Source organism: Linepithema humile, chromosome 3 (genome assembly GCF_040581485.1).
Source record: "Linepithema humile isolate Giens D197 chromosome 3, Lhum_UNIL_v1.0, whole genome shotgun sequence".
Lineage (NCBI taxonomy): Eukaryota > Metazoa > Arthropoda > Insecta > Hymenoptera > Formicidae > Linepithema > Linepithema humile.
In genome coordinates this window covers 1,896,912-1,920,114 of record NC_090130.1, presented here as the reverse complement: position 1 = coordinate 1,920,114, position 23,203 = coordinate 1,896,912, and the positions used below count along the sequence as shown (strand labels likewise).

Sequence of the window (23,203 nt, the reverse complement as noted above, 5' to 3'; positions counted from 1 at the left end):
ATAGAGTTAATAGAACATATAAATCCAATTTAATTTTGTGTGTACTATAAAACACTAAAATACTATTGAATTGTGCATATTTTGAGAAACACTAATAGATTCTTGTGAAGGTCATATGAGCATCAAATGTAATGTTAATAAACCAATTTATATTGTTTTGCTATTATCTAGAAAAAAATGCTATTATCTAGATTAGTATTAATTTAATTATATCCCCGACTGATGAAATTATTAGTAAGTGCATTAATGTGTCAATTACATAATGCGTTTATTAATAAGTTTAAAGAAGTATTTTTTTATGTATTTATATCGTATCGTGCAATATGTTTAAGAGCAAATAAAATTCAAAAAATTTTTTAAGAAATTTTTCACTATTTTATTTGCAATTAATTGTTAACACTGAAACATGAGTTTTTTAGCGTTTAACATATATAAAACATCGAATGCTAATCACTCAATTACATTAATAAATAACAAAAAATTTAAAATTTTTGAATATTAAAAATTTATTTGTCTTTAATTAGTTGTCATTTTTTACTTCGAATATTTGTGTAGCATTGCCTGACCATTTCCCATCGCAATTATTTGCTGCGTTCATAAATTGCACCAAGATTAACAGGTATGTTGTGATACTGCCTACTATCTATAAAAACAGTTATAGAATAAATCATACACATATATTTAATATAATAAGACAAAATTGATTAATAAACAGATGATTGTGATCGATCACACACCGCAGTAATAAATTTTGCGTCCACAGTAAGACCCTTTGCGGAGAATGTGTTATTGCGATGTAGTATTTGTAACGAAAACAGCTGTAGCTGCAACATCAAATCACAAAGCAGTTAAATACAGACTTGATAAGAAAATTACATAAATTTGGTTTTAATATAAAACAATAACGCACATGCAAAACGTTATTTTAAAAATTAGAGATCGAATCGGAATTGGAACAGATAACCGTTCCGCAACTGTAATCGAAACTGTAATCGTAATCATTTCATTTTTTTTATCAAATCGAAACTGTAACTGAGCCGAAATTTTATAAAGTTTATAACACCGGAACCGGATCGGTTAAATTATTTTCGATTTACGGTTTTTTCTACGATTGTCGGTTCCGTTTCCAGTTCGATCCAAATCTCTAATAAAAATATGCAAATTAAATTATATGTTACTACCTCGTCTTTGAGTTGCTTGTCTTTGATGCTGACGAGCACGTCGTGCACAGTAGTACCAATCTTCAAAGCCTCATTTTTGCCGGTTTCGCAGGACCAAACTATTAGCGCTAATTTTATAGAATAATAAACTATGGCCGTGGACATATGCGAGTACCAAATCTGTTTATCCAAATTGACGATGGGCATCTTTTGTACTATGCGCAATTGTATTGCATAAAAATATAGATGGAAAGTAATCTCGGTGAAAGTCATAACTACTGTAGCAAGAAGCTGCGGACTGAAAATCACGTTTAACATCTGCACTGTGTCGCTAATCATCAGATGCCACTTTTGCAGCATTCTGAGTTTTACTAGAAGAAACGAATTCTCACGCTCGCGATAGACATGCATGAAGCGATGCGATTCATTATTTATCGCGAGCTTCCGCAGATTTAATAGATTGTCGTTGATTTTCCGAAAACAAGCTTTTAACACGCAAACGCAATTCATGTACAGCATGTCCATCTGAAATATCAGCAGTAAAATGTACAGTGAAAACATTTTAGACATGGCGTTTATAATTCTGACATCTCGACAGTTTACTATTTGCCCAAAAAGGAAAACAAAACCGATGATGTCTTTGGCGTGAAGGATTCTGGAAAGTCTATCGTATGTCTTCGGAGGCAGTGTTGAAGAGACCTTCATCACGGTTTGCAGCAAACGCATTCGCTGACCACTCAGAATGTATGTCACAATTGTTATAAAACCACCGACTGTGCAGAAGCAATCAGTTTGAAGAGTATCGGGTACACCATTAAGCTGGATCTTTTTGGTAATGTGTAATTCGTAGAAATTTCCTATGAAGAAGAAGCAGAAAACGCCGAGAGCAATAGATGACAGTATATAGCGAGATTTGGAAGCTTCGAAGCTCGAACCGCTGATTTTGTACGGAAATATTCCGAGCATACGGCAAAGAGTGAAGCATGGAAGCATCAGCGATTGAAAATCCGTGGCGTGGAACAGTCGCCATTTTTTTCGCATTTTGCTCTTGTCTTGTTCTTAAAACTGTGGCGATGAACGGAACATAATCAGTGAAGTATAATTAAAAAATAATTGAAATTGTAGATTGCAATCTAAAAATTATATGTTATTTATGTATTCGAGCATTAATACATTCGTTTTTTTGCGCGAATATTTCTTTTCTAAACACTTCTGAGTTCGTTTTTTTGCGACGAATAAGAAATCAACACGGACTTGTTTTTTAGTCTATCTATCTTCGACGAGTTTAAGTTCAAAACTAGGAGTTTATGCATCGCGCAACGAAATGGGACGCAGGAATTATTTGTTAGCCGTAAAGTAACCATGGCAGTTTTCGATTTGAATTTGTCATGCCTGGAATGTAAAGTAATAATGCTTTATTGCTGTTAGGTGATTCATTATTTTACGGTTTTAGATCGCAAAGTGAATAACTTATGTGTGCAAACGAAAAAAAGCATTGACTGTGTAACATCTTCATAAATCAATATTTCTCAATAATCCGATTAATTACTGTTCAATGCCAAATTCATATTTTTATTGCGTAAATCCAATATCTGTATCTTTATAAAATGACTTTAAAATTTAATATCTTTGGTTTTATTATAACAGTTTTAAATTTATATGTAAAGACATTTTAATGCACAATTTTTTTACATTTTACTCGGATAAAAATATATATGGCTAGTAATATTGAATTTATACAAATAATTGTAAATTATTTTTCCGAGTTTATTAGAACATGATAAATGCAATTTAATTTGTGGATAATATTATACACTAGAGTACTGTTGAATTTTGTGCATTTGATGAAAAGCATATGCGTAATAAATGTAATGTTGATAAACCAAGTTATAATGTGTAAAAATCATGTTTTTATGTAAATTAGTATTAATCAATGTATTTTCCCCCGATTTTAATGAAATTATTTTTACGTACATCATGTCTGCAGACAAGAAATTATCCTAAAATGTGCTCCTTTATATTTCAGCAACAATAAAGAAAATGGCAAACGGTGCAAACGTTGTCATTACAATAATGCGTCGATCACATAATGCGTTCATCAACAAAGTTTCATCAAATTATCGCTGAATAAGCTTAAAGAGCAACATGTCCCTAACAAGCTGTTTATGCTAGTTTTATAATTTAAACATTAAATCCATTTTAAATATAATTACGCTCTTACTTTCGATAAAAAGTAATATATGTGTAAAAGGAATGAAGTAATTAAAGTGTAAATTAATAAAAATATTAGAATTAAGTACAAAAAATACATACATGAAACAAGAAACAATTCTTAGTAATATAAAATTGATATAAAACTTTTAATGAAACAATTAAATATTTTTCGTATAAATACTTTTTCTCTATACAAATTTTATATGTACAATACCTACGATATTCTGCATTGGAAGATCTATTTATATCGCAGAGTGGCGCGTTGAAAGCAAGCGAAAGACTACCGAATTAACAAATACCTTTCACAAAAGCTTCTTTAAGCTTTTATACATCCCCTCTATAATTCACATATTTTAAATTTTGATGATTACGCTTAAGATTTGAAATCGGGAATTCCGTTTTCATCAATCTTAATAAAAGATTAATTTCCACTATCGTAAACCAGATTACTAGCTTTCCGCATACCTCTATGTCTACTTCACACGGAATAATGATTGATCGCAATCAGATAACGATATCGCGTTAAAGGTGCTTACCCGTTAAATCTTTTTGATTGACTTCTGGTGTAGTTAATCAATGTTAAAAAATGTTCTGATTGTTGCTCAAGTAGATGTAATGTGTGATTTATATATTAATTGCAAATAATAAACAAATAACATTTAAGAAAAAAATTAAATTTATTAATAATATTTTTTATTGTCGCTAGATTTGTTGTTTTTTAGTAAATGTTTCATGACAATTTTGTCTGTTACATGCTATTCAAAATTAATTAATATTGTAGTTGTTAACATATATTTCATTAATTTTTTATTATTTGATTAAATTAGCACTAATTAAAGATAGAAGTAAAACGCAAAATAACATAATGTAATTCAATTTGTTGCTCAAAATGTTGATTAAATATTGACAGTAAATTATAGTTTATGAAGAAAATGCATTATTTATTTGTCATTTTATATTAATACTTCAAGCTTCATGAAAGATATTTTTTTTATATCGCTATCTAAATTTGTAAAAATTTAATTATATTATACATGCAATTCTACACGACATTGCTTTGTCCAAATTGTTTTGGACATTTGCGATTTAATGTTTATATTAATATATCTTCAGTCACAAAGAAACCATCGTCTGTAGCGAAATCTTTCTTATCTTAGATTTTTGTTTCAGATTTTTGTGGATTATGAATATAATGTCCGATTATCAATGCGGTGTCATTATTGATATCGTACGAATATCCTCAACGAAACGGGTATAAAATACAGTCAATTCATGGGATTGACATCAAACAGCAAGATGTCTTCCAAAGCAATCGTGTTCTTTGCTCTCCTTGCAGTGGCTTTCGCCGGTAAGTCAATTTTTGCGTAATATAACAATCTAAAAATATATTTCAACTAAATTAGTTGATCACATTTAGAAAGTACGAAGTAAAATATAAAATCTTGTTATATATTAAACAATTATTAACATTATAATTAATTAAATCGTTTTAATCTTGAAAAAAGTAACAGAATTTAATTTTGCACAACTTTGCATAGTTACAAATTCTTCAAATTATATACTTTAATTTTGTCGCAAATAATTTCCTAATTATTATTAATTTTGATTTCAGAGAGACCCCGTCTCGGCTTGCGAGTGCCGTATTTGCCGTCTTTGGCGTTTTCGCCCCAAGTGGTCGGTGGTGATGAAGCATCTCAAAATGCGCATCCTTATATAGTTTCCCTTCAATGGGGTACAAGCTCGGCAACCACTTCGCACTTTTGCGCTGGATCCATCTTGAACAGCCAATGGATCCTGACTGCAGGACATTGCGTTCAGGCAGTTCCTTCTGCCGGCACTTTCCTTGTAAAAGCTGGAAAGCACCACATTAATATTGTTGAGACCACTGAACAGACAGTTAAAGTGTTGAAATCTTTCGTGCATGAAAAATATCAAGGGTAAATAATTAAAATTTTATAAATAACAAATACAAAAATTTATTTAACTCTATTATTGAACTAATAATTATGTAAAATACTATTTACTAGTATTACTAAAAATTAAGGAAAATAAGTCGTAGATGGACAACAATAAATCTTTACATTTCACGCACACGCATATCATCGAGTATATATTGCTTCTGTATAAATATTTTTCTTCTTTTGCAATTTTCAGTGGTGTCGGCCCGTATGACGTCGGTTTACTCAAGCTGAGTACTCCATTAGAGCTGAATAGTGAAGTACAACCCATCGAATTGCCGGAGGCAGAAAGCGAGCCAACTGGAGATGCAATTCTTATCGGCTGGGGCTCCACTTCCCGAAGCGGTATTCCAAACATGCCAGATAAACTGCAAATTGTCGATTTGCATTACGTCGATCGTAAAACCTGCCACGAAGCGGTCGAGCGCCTGACAGGATCTTCACCCGTTCATGAGACCAATGTTTGCACCGGACCGTTGACTGGTGGAATCTCCGCGTGCAGCGTAAGTTGCAAACTTTCAGAAAATTTTAATTTTTTTACTTTATATTAATGCGACAATTTAATGTGTCAAATTTTTAACGCATTTTTAGGGTGATTCCGGCGGCCCTCTAGTCAAGCGTTACGGAAATAAAGAGAAGATCACTGGAATCGTATCCTGGGGCATTATTCCATGTGGTACCGTGGGTGCTCCATCTGTATACACCAAAGTGTCCAAATTCAACGATTGGCTTCACGAGAAAATGTCTAATAATTAGTAACGATTGTGTCGACGACGTATCAATGAATACCGAAAACAAAAAATGTTATATCTTATTCAATGCAAGAGAAAAATGTAAAAAAAAATAAACTGTTTGCATTTTAAAAGTTTAATATTGTTTATTTTAAGCATATTCAAAACAAAACCTTAAGCATTAATTTAACCTGATATAAAATAATTATTTTACTTCAAATTTCGATAATTGTATTTGTTTCGTTAAAATTTAAAATCGAAAAGTCTGCTTTTATAAAAAAATTAATCAATTTACACTATTGTAAGTCAGATTATTAGCTTTCCGCATATTTTTTCCGTTTACTTCATATGAGATAAAAATTAATCGCAATTAGATAACGATATCGCAAGATGCTCATTCATTGGACATCCCGAACGATACATCATGATTAACTTGAACAAGATTAGGACTAAAAAACTTTTTTTGTTATTATTTAAGTAGATTTTATGCAATTTTAGTTATATTAATTAAAACATGACTTTTGTCTATTCTCACGAATAAAAATTCTTACTGAAAAAAGATTTTTGTCAAAAATTGGGAGGAAAAGTTGACCGATACTTTACAGGCCTTGACAAATCGAAGTTTTGTAATAATGGTTTTGCGTTTAATGAAGCTAATACGATACTTTTCAAAAATATTTATTTTATCTCACACGGTGCGTTTCAGTAAGTAAAATTTATTAAAATTTTACTTACAAGTAATTGTTAATATAATACATAATCGATTTATAAATGTATTTGCACATAAAATAATCCAGCAACAATGTTCTACTTACAATAATAAACAAAAGATATTTTTAATATTCTATAAACATTTTTCCTTTCTTCGATTAATTATTATTTTTTGCATTAAATACTTGACGTAGCGTTGCCTGATGGCAGTTTATCGCAAATAGACGCCGCATTCATGAACTGTACCAAGATTAACAGATAAGTTGTGATGCTGCCCACAATCTGCAAAATACAATCATAGAATAAATAACACACATGTATTTAACGTAATTTATATCGATTACTCACCGCAGTGAGAAGCGTCGCGTCCACAGTAAGACCCTTTGCGGAAAATGTATTATCGCGATGCAGTATTTGCAGAGAAAACAATTGTAACTGCAACGTCAAATCGCAAAATAGTTAAATACAGTCTTGAAAAAAAATTATATAAATCTAACAGGCTCAAATAAAAATGACAGCTTCATAAAAAACTGACGCGTCAGTCCCAAAACTTTAAAACATTTTTACAAAAATACACAAATCGCATTGCATGTTGCTACCTCGTTTTTTACTTCCTTGTCGTTGGCGCTGACGAGCACGTCGTGCACGGTGGTAGTGATTTCCATAGCTCGTTTCTTGCCCGTCTCGCAGGACCAAACCACCATCACCATTCTTATCGAATGAAACAATATGAATATTAATAAATATATATCTAAAACTGATTTCTCCTGGCCGAAATAGTACTTTTTGAACACATATTCTGCTACGAAATACATGCTAAAAGTGAGCTGGGTAAAATTTATGACCATGGTGGCGAGAAGCTGCAGGCTGAAAATTATGTTTAGCTTCTGCACAACGTCGCTGACTATTAGATGCTGCTTTTTCAGGGCCTTGAGCTCCATCAGTAGAAACGGATTTCTCTGATTGTAATGATTCTGCTCAAGAAAATGCGGCTCATCGTTCATCGCAATCTTCCGCAGACTCGCCAGATTGTCGTTGATCCTCTCAAAACAGGCTTTCAGCACGCAAACACAATTCATGTACAGTATGTCCATATAAGACACTACTAGTGTAATGTACAGTCCGATAAAATAGTACAGAACGTCGAAAACACTGCCATAATGATACTGACACATTTGCCCAATTAGAAACAGAAAGAAGATGATATCTTTGGCGTGGATGAACTTGGCTATTTTCTGATACGATTCTGGCGGCAGTCTTGAGGAGACTTCCATCACAGTCTGCAGTAAGCGCATTCGCGGACCGCTCAGAATGTATGTGATAATCGCTATGAAACCACCAGAAAGATAATAGCAGTTATTTTGAAATATCCTGGCTGGATTCGCAAAGTTAATCCTTTTGGTGATGTTCATCTCGTACAATATTTCTGCTACGTTAACGCATAAAATGACGATATTGATGGACGCCAGGATACAGCGCCATTTGGAAGCCTGGAAATTCGAGCCGTTGATACTGTACGGGAATATCCCGAGGATACGGCAGATGATGAAGCAGGGAAACATCAGTGATTGAAAATCCGTAGCGTGAAACAGTCGCCATTTTTTGCGCATTTTGTTCTTGACTCGCGTTTGCAACTTCGACGACGGACGAAACATGATCAGTGAAGTGTCATCGAAAAACAACAATCAAAATCATAAATTGCAATCTAAAAATTATACATCACATTACTCGTGCATTCAAAAATCAACGCGATTGTTTTGTACCGATACTTTTTTTTCCTAAATGTAGCTTTTGAATTTGTTTTTTTCTCGATGAATAAACGAAGCAAGATAAACGCGCTCTGATTTTTCTACTCTCACAGTGAGTTTAAGTTGAAAACTGCGAGAGGTTCACGCGTCGCGTAGCGAAACTGAACGCAGAGATCGTTTGTTAGCCGTGAAGTAACCATGGTGCTCTCTTCGATCGACTATTTGTCACCCTTGGGATGCAACGCATAAAGTAATGATGTGTAATTGCTGACACACAATTCATCATCTTGCGCTTTTAAATCGAGTACAATGCGAGTTATCGTGTGCACACGAAACAGAAAGCATTGGCTGCGTAATGTCTACGTGAATTAGTAGCTCTCAAAGATCGAACAAGCGACTGTCTGATACCAAAATCCATATTTTTGTTGCACAGGTCCAATATTCGGCATTTTCATGAAATGACTTTAAAATTTGTTCTACTGATTCATTTTTGGTTTTATTTTGATAATTTTAAATGATCACTAATATATGTTTTTCACTCAAACAAAAACATATTGCTATTAATATATATTTTTTGTATTTAATTTGTACAAATAGTTAAATTAAAAATTATGTTTCCGCTGTTTATTAGAACATAATAAATTCAAGTTAATTTGTGTATAATATTGAACACTGGAGTGCTATTTTGCACATTTTAAAACACTTCGACACATATTACCGAAACACATATAATATTAATAAATTAAGTTATAATGTGCAAAAAACACTATTATCTAGATGAATATTAATTGTCATATTTCCCCGACTGATGAAATTGGCAGGCACATTGTCTGTGGATGACGAGTGGTCCCAAGATACTTGGTTTTTTGTGTTACAATGACTATAAAAGAATGAGATGATGAACAGCGTAAATGTCATAATTATGATAATGTGTCCATCAACAAAGCTTCATTAAATTATCGCTGATGAAGCTCGAAAAAGAAACTTGCCCCCAACGTGCTGTTTATACTGTTTTCGTAAATTAAATTCACTTTAAGTATGATTACGCTCTATCGATAAAATATGATATATGTATAGAAGCAATAAAACAATTAAAGTAAATAATTTTTCTAAAATCCAGTTTTTAACAATAAGTAAGAAAAAAATTATTGCAAAAAAATGTGTGTTATTGGAAAGTTGAAATAAAAAATAAATGGAAATTATAAAATTTATGCGATTTATAAATCTTTACAAAATATTTAATACACAATATTTGCGATATATATTTCCTAACAGATATTTAAGTACCATAAAAATACTAAGAATTTTCATACATGCAATTAATTATTTGCAATTAGAGATACATTTATAACAAGAAAATCACAAAATAATCCGGATATTAATAACTAAGTATCCTTATCTTTAAGTTTTCCAAGCATACTCTATAAAATAGAACAACAATTTCGATTCGAAGAGATTCTATTCAAATTTCTCTAATCAATTTTACACATACAATCTAACAATCACTCCTTCTTGCAGGCTTCCGTAACTACTTCTACCGCGGCAAGCGCTTCCTTCGCCGTAGGAATTATGAAACGAGCTGGAAGAATAAATCCGTATCTGCCGGTGTCTCTCAGTTCGAACGTGTAAGTGTATTTGATCTTAAGCAATGCCTTCGCCCAATCGTCGGAACCGCCAGCTGCTGCATAAAGCGTTGTCGCACTATTTCCAACGGTATAAACACTGCCCGCACCTCCTGCCGTCTTCATGGCAGCCGCTGCCGCACGACCAACCCTGTCGAGATCGAGGTAATCTGGCGGCACACGTTTGTCATATCCCCAAGGATACAGAATGTACTGCCCGTATGAATGGAATGACAAATATGCCTACAAGGAAAATGTTTCAGTAAAGATGACTGCATTATGTTATAATTCGAAATTAGGATGCAAAAATCGATCGAAGCAATGTAAAATCTGCGGAAATTGTGAAATATTTCAACTTACCTTGAAATTTGCCGCGCTGGTCTGAAAGAAGTTTCGAATAGCACCGGTCTCCGGCTCGGAAAATGGTCCTGTACCCGAGTACGTATCGTGACAAACGTTCTGGCTCGTTCCCTTTCCGCCCCAGCGATAACCGAAGTTGCGATTCAAGTCCACGCCTGAGCAGCCAACGTTGCTGGCCTTCCTTCTATTTTTCCTCCACAAACGCTCGGAGTTGAAGCTGTATTCGTACCCGTCCGGATTGACAACGGGCAAAATATAATAATCCGTCTCGAGTTTCTCGCTGTTCTCGACGAGATAATCGATAACGTATGTTACAGCCGCTGGCGAAATCCATTCACGAGCGTGGATGCCACCGTCGATCCACAGAGCTGGCGCATTCGGCTTGCCGTTGCTAATTCTCAGAACCTTCAAATTTTTCAACATTTTCTCTCAGCGTGATTTTAAAATTAAACTATCGAAACGTAGATGTTAAAAATAGATATCGAGAATAACCTTAAGAGGACGGCCTTCGATTGATTCGCCGATGGTCCTTACAGAACAAACTTCGGGAAACGTTTCCGCGAGGTAATCAAGATAGCCGTGAATGTCAATCAAACGATGATAGCTAGTCCATTCCATGCGATGACCTGTTGATTATACCTTGAAGATTATTCAAAGGTTGCACCCCCTCCGTGCTCTCATGCGTCTGTTTAACAGCCGCTTCGTAGATTCAGTTCTACACGATAGAAAGTAAGCGGTTCTTTTTTTTTTTAATCATTATGTTATGCGATGTTTTGCATATCCGTACAATCGGAGCAGTTCTGAGTCGACGAAGCGGATTACGCGCGCTTGAGAAAGCTCACCCCTCAAATGCCAAGGACCACCTCCACCGTGTACACTAGCTACGGGATAACGAAGAGGACGAGGACGTGGATAACTACTTCTGACTCGCTGCCACCAAGCGTAACGAGCTAAAAAATGACTGAAAACCTCACTTCGGTGACGGAAACGATGTGCGTCCATTGCTACAGTCGGCGAGTATTTATGTTTATTACTATTTAATTCGCAGCGAGCGGTACGAGCGATTTTTCGCAATAGAACGACGTTGTTTGTAAATGCATTTCCCACGCGCGACTCCCATCGGCAATCAAACCTCGTCGGATCCGTATCGGATAACGGCATCGAGATCGGATCGACCGACTATGCAAACGAGCGCGGGAAAACGTCGAAATGCCGCAGAACGCGTGTACGTGCGAGGACTACACGCGTGTGCTTTACAAACGCTTTACACACGCACGTACAAGTGAAGTATAACTGTTAATGTTAATCAGCATTGAAGCGGAACCGGGTTACCAGGTGTGGGATTCATTCGAGGTCAATAACCTCGATCTGTTTCCAATCGTTCCTTCCCGTCGAAAAAGAGTGGAATTTAATTGGAAAACGTCTGTTATCTTTCAATTTTTAAGTTGTTATCTTTCTGATAAAATCGCTTCTGTTTATGACTTTATCAAATATAAATATAACACAGTAATTTTTTTAATCTTTTGCGGAAAATCCGTATGAAATTAATTTTTAGCAATTAAGCAACGATTTAGAATGTGTTTACTATGTTCTACACGCGATATGTTCTAATAATTATAGAGATTACAATATAATAATCTAATCAATACGATAAATAATCTAATCAAGAAATCATTAAAAATTTATTTAATAATTAAAAGTATTATCAGAATCAGAAAACAGATTTATTTATAACGCAGTTTTTTCTATCATCACTGTGCGTCATCGAAAAATTGAAGAAAAATGGTAAAGAGCGAATGTAATGCCGCAACATGAACGATGTACAAGCAATAATTAATTCCATAAGCTGTTAATAAAAACACTATCGAAAACTGACAAAATTGCAAACGCTGAATGAATACGATTTCATAATAAAATGATTGTAAAATAAAATTAATATAATAAAAACGTCAAACCTTTGCGTCCTTCGAGTTCCTCTTCCGCTTCCGGCGAAAGGGGAGAATTCTCCTCATTGATTGCCTGTTGCAAATCGTCGATCAAAACTTCGTGTCTCAATCCGAGGTTCTTAAATATAGATCTCACATTTCGAAGCATGTGATTTTCCACGAAAATGTCGGTGATCGACGCGTTGTTCGCCCATATCGAGTATGCTGTGTAAAAGAAATTTATTCAGCTATTGTCTTTCGTATAAATCTACTTCGAATCAAAGGAAAAATTATGTTTCAACATAAATGCTACGTACAACCGTGTTCGTCGTAACGTTTCACCAATTCATCGAAGGAACTGTTATTCTTGTAGACCCTCCAGACTTGATCGCCGTCGTAAGTGATCTGTTCCTGGATATCCTTCGATTCCTTTTGTTCGTTTCTCAACTTATCCGCTTGTTGAACACTCTCACTGACATTAGGAGCCTCTTTCGTTTGACGCCCGAGACTGGACGCGTCGACAGCGAAGATAACAATTGCTATTATCGGCAATATCGCCCATCTCGCGCGCTGCCTTCGTATATAGTTGTGATCGTCGTGGTTCATCGTCACCGAAACTGCTCTTGAAAGCAGAACTTACACAGCTTTTATAATACGCACCACGGCCGGTGATCGGGAGTAACGGCACCGCTCGATCAAGAATACGAAGATTGTCGAACTCGTTGCGCCAAAGATCTTTGACCTCCAAATCAGAGATGTTCTAATGTTCTTCAATATAATAGATGGGTCAATTTGTATCATCAATTTTCGAAATCAATCCGCTGAATAATCTTGCAGGATAAACCGAAAAAAAAATTTTAATATATGACAATTTTTTATTTCTTGAATAACACTTAATTTTAATTTTTTCTTAGCTTCTTCTAGAACCATCAAACTGCTATAAAGTAAAGAAAGTCGTATGTAAAATTTATTTTCTTAAAAAACTTGTATATTTTTTTAAAGAGTTCTTGTGTAAGCTAAAATTTGTCGAAGTATGTACATAAATAAAATATTAAATGTCGCTATTTCGCTTGTTCCAATTACCATTTATTTTATTTATTTTTTCGTTAGACGTCTGCAGACTAAGCGCATGATGCAAGAATTTGTTATCGCAGTAGGCCCATTGATACACGGCTACTTTACTCAATTTAGAGCGCCGACGCAGCTCTCGATTACGGCGCAAGTCGCGGGTAGACGCACAGCTTCTGCACGTCGTTCGTGCACCGTGCGTCGCGGCTTAATACAACCGCATCGCGGAGGCTGATTAATAAAGAAAACTGTGTCGCGACGTCCACATCACTCCGAAACAGTATTCGGGAAGAAATCATGAAGTGCCTGTTGACGATCGTCGTTCTCGTGGCTGCTGCCACCTCGACCACAGAGGTACCGTTTGCTAATTAACTCAGAGCGATTTTATTATATTTTGCCAAATCGTAATTACATTTTTCGGATATACCGTTAATACGCGACTCTGACTGTCTGAATAAATTAAGGATGGATTGTTTATTGCACTAGTTTTTTATTCATATATGTATCAAATTTTGTGACTAAGCATCCCTAACACTTTCTTTTAATGATCTCTGTCTTCATCACGTATATATTTTTATAAAATAGAAAATTTACAAACATTTTACTAATTAGAACGTTTATTTGTCATGTTAAACTATGCTAAATTTTTATTATAAAGATTTTAAACCAATTGCAAAGCAATTATTATTTTATTTTTCTATATTGTATCGATGTGTAAACCATGAAATTTGGACTGTTTAATTTAATGGTGTTGAAAAATCGCGTTGTAGAAATGAGTAAATACAACAAAATGGTAATAGGTCAGACGAATATGTCGCCTTTATATGTCATAAGGTTTCCCTCGTCGTTACGCTTTAGTAAGCGCACGTGTGCGCGCACATATTAGGTTTACACGCGAGCAATTCTTCTGTGAATGTATGCCACTTAAAATACATCGCTACGAGTGCATTCTAAATTAATAGCTCTATTCTGTATCACTTCTGTTAGTTTCAGACACTTGCCATCAAATCACCCTTTCGCTCGTTGAATCATTTATTATGTTAATTTATTTCTTTGCAATTGTTGTTAATATCTTTTTTATCTACAAAATAGCGTAAAAAATATATATAGAAAACAAATACGTATTTTTAAAAAATTTTCATTTTTTATTGCAGGCCGAAACATACAAAGTCACCGATCAGGTGTATCTCGACATCATGATCGACAATCATCCAGCTGGAAGAATAGTTATTGGACTATTCGGCGACATCGCACCGAAAACGGTGAAGAACTTCGTCACTCTCGCTACCACTGGCCTAGCTGGGAAAAAATATGCAGGGACCACGTTTCATCGCGTGATAAAGAAGTTCATGATTCAGGGTCAATATTTTCTCTTTGATTAAAAAATTTTTATTTATCAGATATTACGCGCTGTCGCATAATCGCATGTATTACAGGCGGTGATGTAGAAAATGGCGATGGTACCGGCTCCATCAGTATTTACGGCAAATACTTCGACGATGAAACCTTCAAGGTGAAGCACAGCGGGCCATTATTCGTCAGCATGGCGAATGCTGGGAAGAACACCAACGGCTGTCAATTTTTCATCACCACTATAGCAACACCTTGGCTAGATGATCACCATACGGTATTCGGAAAGGTGAGAATATATGAAACTATCGTCTTAGTTTTTTTCAAATTGAATAATGTTAAATAACAGTTTGCGTCATTGAAATATCTCGATACGATTTATTTTAATATTACTGTTTCTTCACTAATATTTTTTTTTGTAGGTGGTTAACGGTGAAGCTGTAGTCTTTAAGATCGAACAAACCAAAACGAATAGCGATGATGTTCCAGTCGCGCCCGTAGTAATTTACGACAGCGGAACTCTTCCAACGGAGCCGTTTACTGTATCAGATAATCCTTACGAGTAATCCAACACTTTCGATGTGACCCTAATTATTCGCTCACGTCTTTCCCAAGCTCTTTTGTAGGTTACTGTAATCGTTGCGCTCCGTATTAATGAGGGCTACATATGCCAATCATTTTTACGTAATAGCTTTCTAGGTCGACAAATATGACGATCGCACAAATAATTAGTTAATTAAGTATTAATACTGTATGAGAATAGCTACTTTTATACATTTTTTTGAAGCTTTACTTTACATAGTCACATTTTATACAACAATTTATATATTTAATATATTATTTTGCACTGTTTCGTGTGACTACGTGAACGAAAAGACTGCCAAGTAGATGCAAAATGCAAAAGTAGACATTAAGATCACGTAAAGACACATCAGTAAATGTACACGTATTTGAAAAATATATTCTTTAACGCATTATCCATTCTCCAAGCTGTACTGCGCTCGCATTTAACTAGATAAATAATCTTTTAATGACACGGCGTTTTCAGTTTACAATCCATTAATGCAATTTTGAAATGTGCATATTTACAGTGTATGGGCGTGGATCAAAGCAACCTGCGTACCATTGGGATTCAGCTTCTCGATACTCGCAGTTTTCCATTACATGATGAAACAGTTGGATATTTAAGTAACAAGTATTGATATAAAAGACTGACTTAAATATTGAAAAAGCGGGTTCATATTCTTACTCTAAAAATTTCACATTTATTTCTTTTATAAAAAATAATCTATTGTACATTTATTATTTATACATATGTAAATATTTTTCTCAAAATAGAGTTATCACATGTGTGATAACCGATACAGCAACACAGCAGCTTGCTTCTTTAACAGTACGAGATGAAGAACATTAGGCGCCATCTCTCTGGAAAGCATGACATTATTATTGAAGAAATTTATTTTATAATAAATTGATAATATAAAAAAAATTATAAACAAAATGATATTCTTTGATCTCATGCTTGCTTGTCTTTATGATGTTTCACAAAATATATTACTATAAAGTGTGTATTTTATATGATAAAAACAAACAATTTATGCTTTATCTATAACAATATATGTTAAAAATAAAAAATATAAAAAAATAATTTTTAAAATTAAATTATAATTGATAGTATATCGGACAATGAGAAAAGGGTGAATCACATTAGTGTCGATGACGCACAAAGATACCGCGCATGCACACTACAGCCATGTCGTATACCGAGTACGTGAGAATATCAGGCCTAGCCTTGGCTAGGCGTCTGGGCGGCCAATCAGTCGGTGGCAAACCGGCATCGTGTACCTTTAACCGACGTCAACGACGTCGGCTGAAGTCGGCCAAAGTCGTTTGTGAGAGTCGAGTATCGGTCGATGCTCCAATTTCGTACGGGATGACACGTGGGCGTACGAGAGAGCTGTCATTCATAAAACCATAAGAAGCAGCGGTTGAGAGTGTGTTTGGATAAGAAAATGTGTAAGTGAAGCACTTTCAGTGAGTGGTGTGTTACATCTACGATTGCTGAAAAGTGTGCCGGGAAGCGCATGTTGCTCCCTTCGAAGTTCGATCGGTCTAAGGACAGCTGGGAGAAAGGGAAAAAGGACCTTGAAAGGGGATGCTCTGAGACGCGCACTCTGTACCAGCTTGCTCGCACGAGGTACACGCCGTTTTCAACGATTCACGCCTATGCGGATGCTGACGCCGCGGATTTGGAAATAGCCGCGGAATGTTTGAGAATTTCTGCTCCAGTATTTATTAATGTTTGGAGCAGATCTGTGATGATGGGAGAAAAGTGCTCGAAAGGCTCGCGAGCGTATTTGATTTTGAAGTAGTCGAGAGGTATTTTGTTTGATCAGTGAATATAAAATATGTCAGAAGAAAAACATGACTTGACGTAACATATGATAAATGTGTTGTCGGATTAAATAAAATTATTATTTGATCAGGTTTAGAATTCTTCTTGTAACACCTGTCGACAAAATTGATATTTTTGCATCGTTACGGAACGATTTTAAAAGTATGAGTGATATTTCGTCAAAATTTATAACGGCCTAGAATTGCTGTAACAAATAAAAAAATAATGAAGACATTTATATTAATAACAAATTTATAAAGTTTGCTGTAATTCATTCAAACATTACTGATAAAATTGATAAAACAGTACGTTGAAATGATTTATCTATCACAATCGTCCATCATCATAACATGTAATCTACGTGGACAAATAAACGGAAGAACTGTTACGAACATATGTATGTCACAGCTAACAAGGATTATTATTTGATGATTCAAAATCGACAGAAAAACAAAACTAACTTCGTAAACAAAATTTTCGCAAACTTTCTCTCTCTCGTACAGTCAGCATTCGGCATGGTTGTGGATTTACGTTTATTTCTTTCTAAGAATAAGCCAAAAATCTCTGAATAAACCGTAAAATAAAAGCAAAATGTGTCAATGAAAATCACATAACACTGATAACTATCGTCAATTAAAAAGAATAAACAATGTCCATGATGTAAGGTCGTGTTACGTAGTAATTTAGCTATCAACATATCTAATTTCAATTTTATCATGCCTTATTGTGAGTCATGTGCGATATATCTTCACGGAAGCGTTGTTTGTAATTACCAACGGAAAACACTTCGAATACGCTTTGCATAGTCACTTTCGCTCTTAATAATAACCGTCGGATTATCGCACAACTGCGTGCACAAGGCCTCCCACGTACACATGTAATTATCATTGCGAATAAGATAAGGAGAAACATAAAACGCGCAACGAATCAGTTGCAGTTCTATCGTGACATAAATGAGCTTTGAAAATAGCGATAAATTCATTTGCGTGTGTTCTTTGCATTTTTTATTAATAAATATTACATAACGTAATATTTATTTTAACATAATACATTATTTACAAATTTTGTAATTTACTATTCTCACTTTATTCACAGTTATAAAATAATACACATGTCCCAAGTTATATCATGATAATTACGTCAATTACGGGTTTCGTTAAAACTTAATGATTAATTAATGAACGGTCTCTAATGCGTTAGTTTCCTGAAATATATTTTTCAATATATCTTTCTCCAAATTGCTTTAAAAAATCAGGTACATACGAAAGAGTTAGAAAAATTTATATTTGTAATTTAGTGTAGAACATATGTAAACGTCGAAATGATTTGTCTATCTCCATCATTTATCAGAAACACAAAGAAATCCAGTGCGATGTTTTAGCGCAATTTATTTAACTAGCGTTGTGCATTCTCTTAATTAACTCCTCGTTGTAGCACGCATCTGTACGCAAAACACACCAACTCGGCACGCAACGTATGCATATTTCGCGTATAATTATTGCGAAATTCGATCGAAACATAATGTTTTAAGATAACATTGAAATCGACACATAAACAAACATATTCATCATCGACGTGTACTTTGTAAAACCTTTTAAATGTCTTCGCGCGCGCGTGTGAACAACATTGCATTTATAAAACTCCAACATATCTATGCATTGGAATTTTAATAGAACACTTCGATTATTAACAATTTAAATAAGCAATCAAGTTAAATGGTTGATTAAAATACGATACACGTGTCACAAGGTCTGAACGTGTTGGCATTCAATGCGTGTCACGCTTGGCATTATTTACATCTAACTTTCAAGCTAGCTAAGCTCTTAAAATTTGCGCGTCGAAAAATAAAGGAAAAAGGTTAGCGATAGCAGCTTCGAAATTTTGATAACGAAATTTATATAACGGTCATAAAAGTATGAATCACGCAAGGCATATATACCTTTCAATCAAGACATTATTTATCATAAGGAGATAATACTCCACCCATTCTTCTTATGTGCAGTCCAATAAGTAAGGCCATTAGACGCGCCTTACGGGTTATCTGACAACATCCGATTATATACCTTCTTGTCTTCACTAAGAAAGAAATCACTCTTTAAGGCTGTTTTACGATAAATTGCTCACAATATTTTTTTTATTTCTTTTTTTTATGCTTATGTTTGTTTTGTGTTTCATAAATAATTTTTCTCTACATTACAAGATATCAAATCACAAGTTGTAATTAAAAAAAAAAACTAAACACGCCACATTCAATCGTCATATCTATTTTTCACCATTCTATTATTTCACTTTCTTTCATTATTTCTTTTTCATTCACGCATACATTGTAACAGCTGCTGTCAGGTTGCATAGAATTATACAGCAAAATTGATTGATATGGTAGAATAATATCGTCACGCAACGTCATGTTTTTCCCTCTTTCTGGCGCATACATCATTAACACTCACATGTGATAAAAGCGTAACCGGCGCACCTCTCACAAATGTCGTCCCTATGTAATTGGTCTGTAATTAAGGTGGACGCGCCTTCTTTTTTACTGAATCCCATCACAACCAAAACATACTCGCTCTTGTTTCCAGAATTACTTGATCATAAATTATTTCAGGAACTTTCATACATCATTTCGTTCTGACTGCTTAATCGCAACTCATTTCATACGCAAAATGCATGAATTGTTATCGACAATAGCAATCTTGAATTACAATAATTATCGATAAAAATAAACAATTTCTGTTGCACAAAATTGAAAAGATTATTTTACATTTATGGAATTTTAACAAATTTTAAATACCAATGTCAATTTAAACTCGCATTCTGACAGCGTAATAGAAGAATCATGTAAGAGCAGCTGACGTGACGTAGGTATTACACGTCGAAGAGCGTATCACGCGGCGAAAACCGGTTTGCAGAAAAGAATTTCTGAAAGGGTCAACGTGATCGTAAAAACGAAGGGCGTAGTGCGGAACGTCAGCGCACTGCGTCTCTCGGCAAAATGAGGTTAAAGGTATCTCCGACTACGACAGCGTTTTATCGATCTCAACAAGAGTTTACATTGCAACTCGAGAACTTCCAAAAATTTTAATACTCTCAAATGAAGAGTCATTCACCTCTCTCTCCTTTGTTTCAGGGTGAAAAGCCGTCCAGGCAGCTCAAGGCATGACGAAATACTGGCTGAACGTGGCCCTCCTCAGGGTCGTTCTACCAGTCATCTTAGCCGGATGTAAGTCCCATTCGTATAACTGCTCCTTTCCTTTTTTTTCTACGTCCCACAGACAGTAATGGCATGCGTGGTTTCTTTGACATCATACGAGTGGGCAAAGATAAGCGTAAAGTATTTTTACACGGTGGGTTTAAATTATTTTGCATAGTCGTTGCATTCCTTTGCTCACTCATTCTTAGTCATTCGATTTTATAGCCAACTACTGCAAAAAATAAAAGTTTTTTTCTACAATTTTACACAAATATTGTTTTTTATTGCGCATTTTTTGCCGTATTATACAATAAAATATATACATTATTAAAAAATACCTGCTACAAAGGCCAATACGAAGGAAGTTCACTCGTCGCTGTGTCGAAGGCTGTAGTCTTTTGCATTAAGGAAATACCTGGAATCGTTGACACAACAATAATGAAAACATCGGTGACATCACACTTGTAACAATCACCATTTCTAGTTGAGTAATGATCTCAGTTCGCGCGTATCGATGTATATTTCGGTAAAATAAAAAATACAAAATACTATTTTAACATGCTGGAACAAAATAACTAAAAATAGACGACAAGTCCGACTTGAGTTGGCTGCCTACATTATGCAGAATTCACGCTAAATGATTGCTACGCGCGATAATAAATTAAATACATTCCACAATATGTAACTTCCTTTGAAAATTGCGTGTTCGCTATTTATAATACGCATTCTCCTTTATTTTCACTTCTTAAATGCTTTAAATATTTCTAATTTTTATTTTAATACTTATCTCTCTACAAATACAAATGTGTATTCTTAAGTAAACAAAAAAATTAGATAATAAATTTTATCGAATCAACCTTTTGTATCGATCCGTCTATTATTAGCTAAAGAGTAATACTGTCAAGATTTATCATTGCGTTATCAATTTGCTGTATGCTGAAATATTTTCAATACATTGCCGTTTATCGCTAATGATTTTTGCTATGCTCCGTAATCTTTAATTACTTTAATTCCTAATACAAGAGAGAGAAACGACTTTAAGTTATGTGAATTATTTCAGTGATTTTCTTTTTTCGCAAAACGCATTTAATGTGTTTTACTCTAAAAAAACACATTTCGCTCAAAAAGAATTATTGCAATTAATAAATGATATAATCAAAGCGAATATGTTTCTATGTAAAATACAAAATATGTGGGAAGGATAATACGCAAGAATTTTCGTGCATTCCACGTTGACATCACGTGGACATGTGTCTCTGAGTGGCTTGAAGAACATTCTAAAATTAGAGAATAGGCGCTTGAACTCACATATCCGTATCATGAAACGACAAAACTCACTAACTTTGTCTAAACAAGTCCAATCACAGTTTTATCGAAGCATAAGTTCGAAAATAAGTACGAAAAAAATTTAAGAGTTCTCTTGTACAAAAAAAGTTATTTATATTTTAACTTTAGTCTGCTAGACTGTACATGTTATCTGATATAAGAACACATAATTATAATTTATTAATAGACATTAAGTTTTTAATTATCATGTTTTTACTACATAATATTTTTGAAATGATAAAAACCAATATTATTTATTTATCTATCAAAGTACAAATTACATTAACTCAATATAAGTAAAATAAAAGATTCATTGTGTACAATAACAAATTGTGAAACTATCACAACTATAATAATTAATTACAACATTGCTGGCTTCGTGTTTCACGAAAGGAACATTAGCGAAAATTTCATGCGTGCGGCCTTCTTATTTCCGGAACGAATTTCGTGATCGTGGAATCTTCTAGGCTAGGCCTGAACGCCTTTGACCTCACAAAAAAGAGTTATGATAGGAGGCTTATAACGACTTCACGTTCTTGCTACGGTCATTAAGCGCGAATAAATTACAATCAAACAACTAAAAGTGAATATCGTTGCTGTAACATAAAATAATTAATTGGTAATTAACCCATTATTTCTTAAACGCGTAGCAATTGTATTGTATAAAAATTAAATATTATTAGGAAAAGTGTAAAAACTGTAATTTGTATATAAATTTTTGATCAATAAAATTACAATGGCAATTGTCGCAATAATTAACGCAAATTATGCACGTTTGAGATGAACTTTACTTGGCAACGACACAATGTCGTTATTTATCTGTGAACAAATATAACGCGTGCCACGAATAGATATGTAAATCGCTAGAGACGACGACTAAAAATGAGATACAATATACATACGATAATCTCAAAGAACGTATATTCTAACTGAACCAGCACGCAAACAACTCATTTGTGAAATACTGGCTTCGTTACGCGAAAGTAATTATCGCTGTTAGACTAAACTTCACAGAATGATTCGCATTAATTATCAACCAAGTGCGTCTGTTCTAGCTATATACCGGGTGCTAATTTAATAGCGGATATATTTATGCCAAAAATATATTTATCTAAGAAACTTCTTTTATTTTTTATGGCTCTAACTTAAGCGCATATAGAGACATAACGTGTAAACTTTAAAAATATATTGCGCTCTAAATAAAATATTAAAAAGCAAAGGTCTTGACAAAATACTCGGAGGGATTGAAGTGCCATTTTCTTGAACGGCTTTGTTATTGACTGGATGTAATTTTCCCCACGAACAATTTCTCTCCTATCGTAAATGACCTTTTCGCAAACGTAGAAATAGTCGTCACCGTGCCATCAAAAGTTGCATGTAGTTTATGTACTTTATCGTATATCTTGTAAAATCGGCGATGAAAGGTCTCTTTGATGAAACCCCTA

The 23,203-nt window shown here is 34.3% G+C and overlaps 6 protein-coding genes across 11 annotated transcripts in view; 3 read left to right on the top strand and 3 right to left on the bottom strand.

Annotated features, from left to right (window-relative positions):
* Positions 1-54: 54 nt before the first annotated feature.
* On the bottom strand, positions 55-2,693 carry LOC105676213 (uncharacterized). The gene is made up of 3 exons (XM_067350862.1): positions 1,182-2,693; positions 738-824; positions 55-643 (listed from the first exon to the last, which is right to left on the bottom strand). Exons 1-3 carry the CDS (start codon positions 2,199-2,201, stop codon positions 521-523), a joined length of 1,230 nt encoding a protein of 409 aa, XP_067206963.1. The 5' UTR covers positions 2,202-2,693; the 3' UTR covers positions 55-520.
* A 2,636-nt stretch (positions 2,694-5,329) lies between these two features.
* Positions 5,330-6,799, top strand: LOC105676212 (glandular kallikrein-3, submandibular-like). The gene is made up of 2 exons (XM_012373949.2): positions 5,330-5,835; positions 5,924-6,799. Exons 1-2 carry the CDS (start codon positions 5,434-5,436, stop codon positions 6,086-6,088), a joined length of 567 nt encoding a protein of 188 aa, XP_012229372.2. The 5' UTR covers positions 5,330-5,433; the 3' UTR covers positions 6,089-6,799.
* A 4-nt stretch (positions 6,800-6,803) lies between these two features.
* On the bottom strand, positions 6,804-8,486 carry LOC105676211 (uncharacterized). Its single transcript, XM_012373948.2, has 3 exons — positions 7,374-8,486; positions 7,123-7,209; positions 6,804-7,056 (listed from the first exon to the last, which is right to left on the bottom strand). Exons 1-3 carry the CDS (start codon positions 8,427-8,429, stop codon positions 6,952-6,954), a joined length of 1,248 nt encoding a protein of 415 aa, XP_012229371.1. The 5' UTR covers positions 8,430-8,486; the 3' UTR covers positions 6,804-6,951.
* Positions 8,487-9,721: 1,235 nt separating this feature from the next.
* LOC105676634 (carboxypeptidase B) lies at positions 9,722-13,071 on the bottom strand. 2 transcript variants are annotated; one of them, XM_067352166.1, is made up of 6 exons: positions 12,747-13,071; positions 12,460-12,654; positions 11,347-11,454; positions 10,997-11,130; positions 10,505-10,909; positions 9,722-10,387 (listed from the first exon to the last, which is right to left on the bottom strand). In XM_067352166.1, exons 1-6 carry the CDS (start codon positions 13,033-13,035, stop codon positions 10,025-10,027), a joined length of 1,494 nt encoding a protein of 497 aa, XP_067208267.1. In that variant the 5' UTR covers positions 13,036-13,071; the 3' UTR covers positions 9,722-10,024. The 2 variants fall into 2 exon arrangements, with proteins under 2 accessions (XP_067208267.1, XP_012230102.1); XM_012374679.2 differs by lacking the exon at positions 11,347-11,454 and having other exon boundaries at positions 12,747-13,070.
* A 550-nt stretch (positions 13,072-13,621) lies between these two features.
* On the top strand, positions 13,622-16,078 carry LOC105676255 (peptidyl-prolyl cis-trans isomerase, rhodopsin-specific isozyme). The gene is made up of 5 exons (XM_012373991.2): positions 13,622-13,851; positions 14,652-14,856; positions 14,934-15,136; positions 15,270-15,409; positions 15,939-16,078. The coding sequence occupies exons 1-5, from the start codon at positions 13,795-13,797 to the stop codon at positions 16,033-16,035; spliced, it is 702 nt and encodes a 233-aa protein (XP_012229414.2). The 5' UTR covers positions 13,622-13,794; the 3' UTR covers positions 16,036-16,078.
* A 592-nt stretch (positions 16,079-16,670) lies between these two features.
* Positions 16,671-23,203, top strand: part of Piezo (piezo type mechanosensitive ion channel component) — a 27,899-nt gene continuing 21,366 nt past the window's right edge. For all 5 annotated transcript variants that reach the window (XM_067352163.1, XM_067352164.1, XM_067352165.1 and 2 more), the window contains exons 1-2: positions 16,671-17,044; positions 20,370-20,462. In XM_067352163.1, the coding sequence (XP_067208264.1) occupies positions 20,399-20,462 (64 nt within the window). In that variant the 5' untranslated portion in view covers positions 16,671-17,044; positions 20,370-20,398. The remainder of the gene's footprint in view (positions 17,045-20,369; positions 20,463-23,203) is intronic.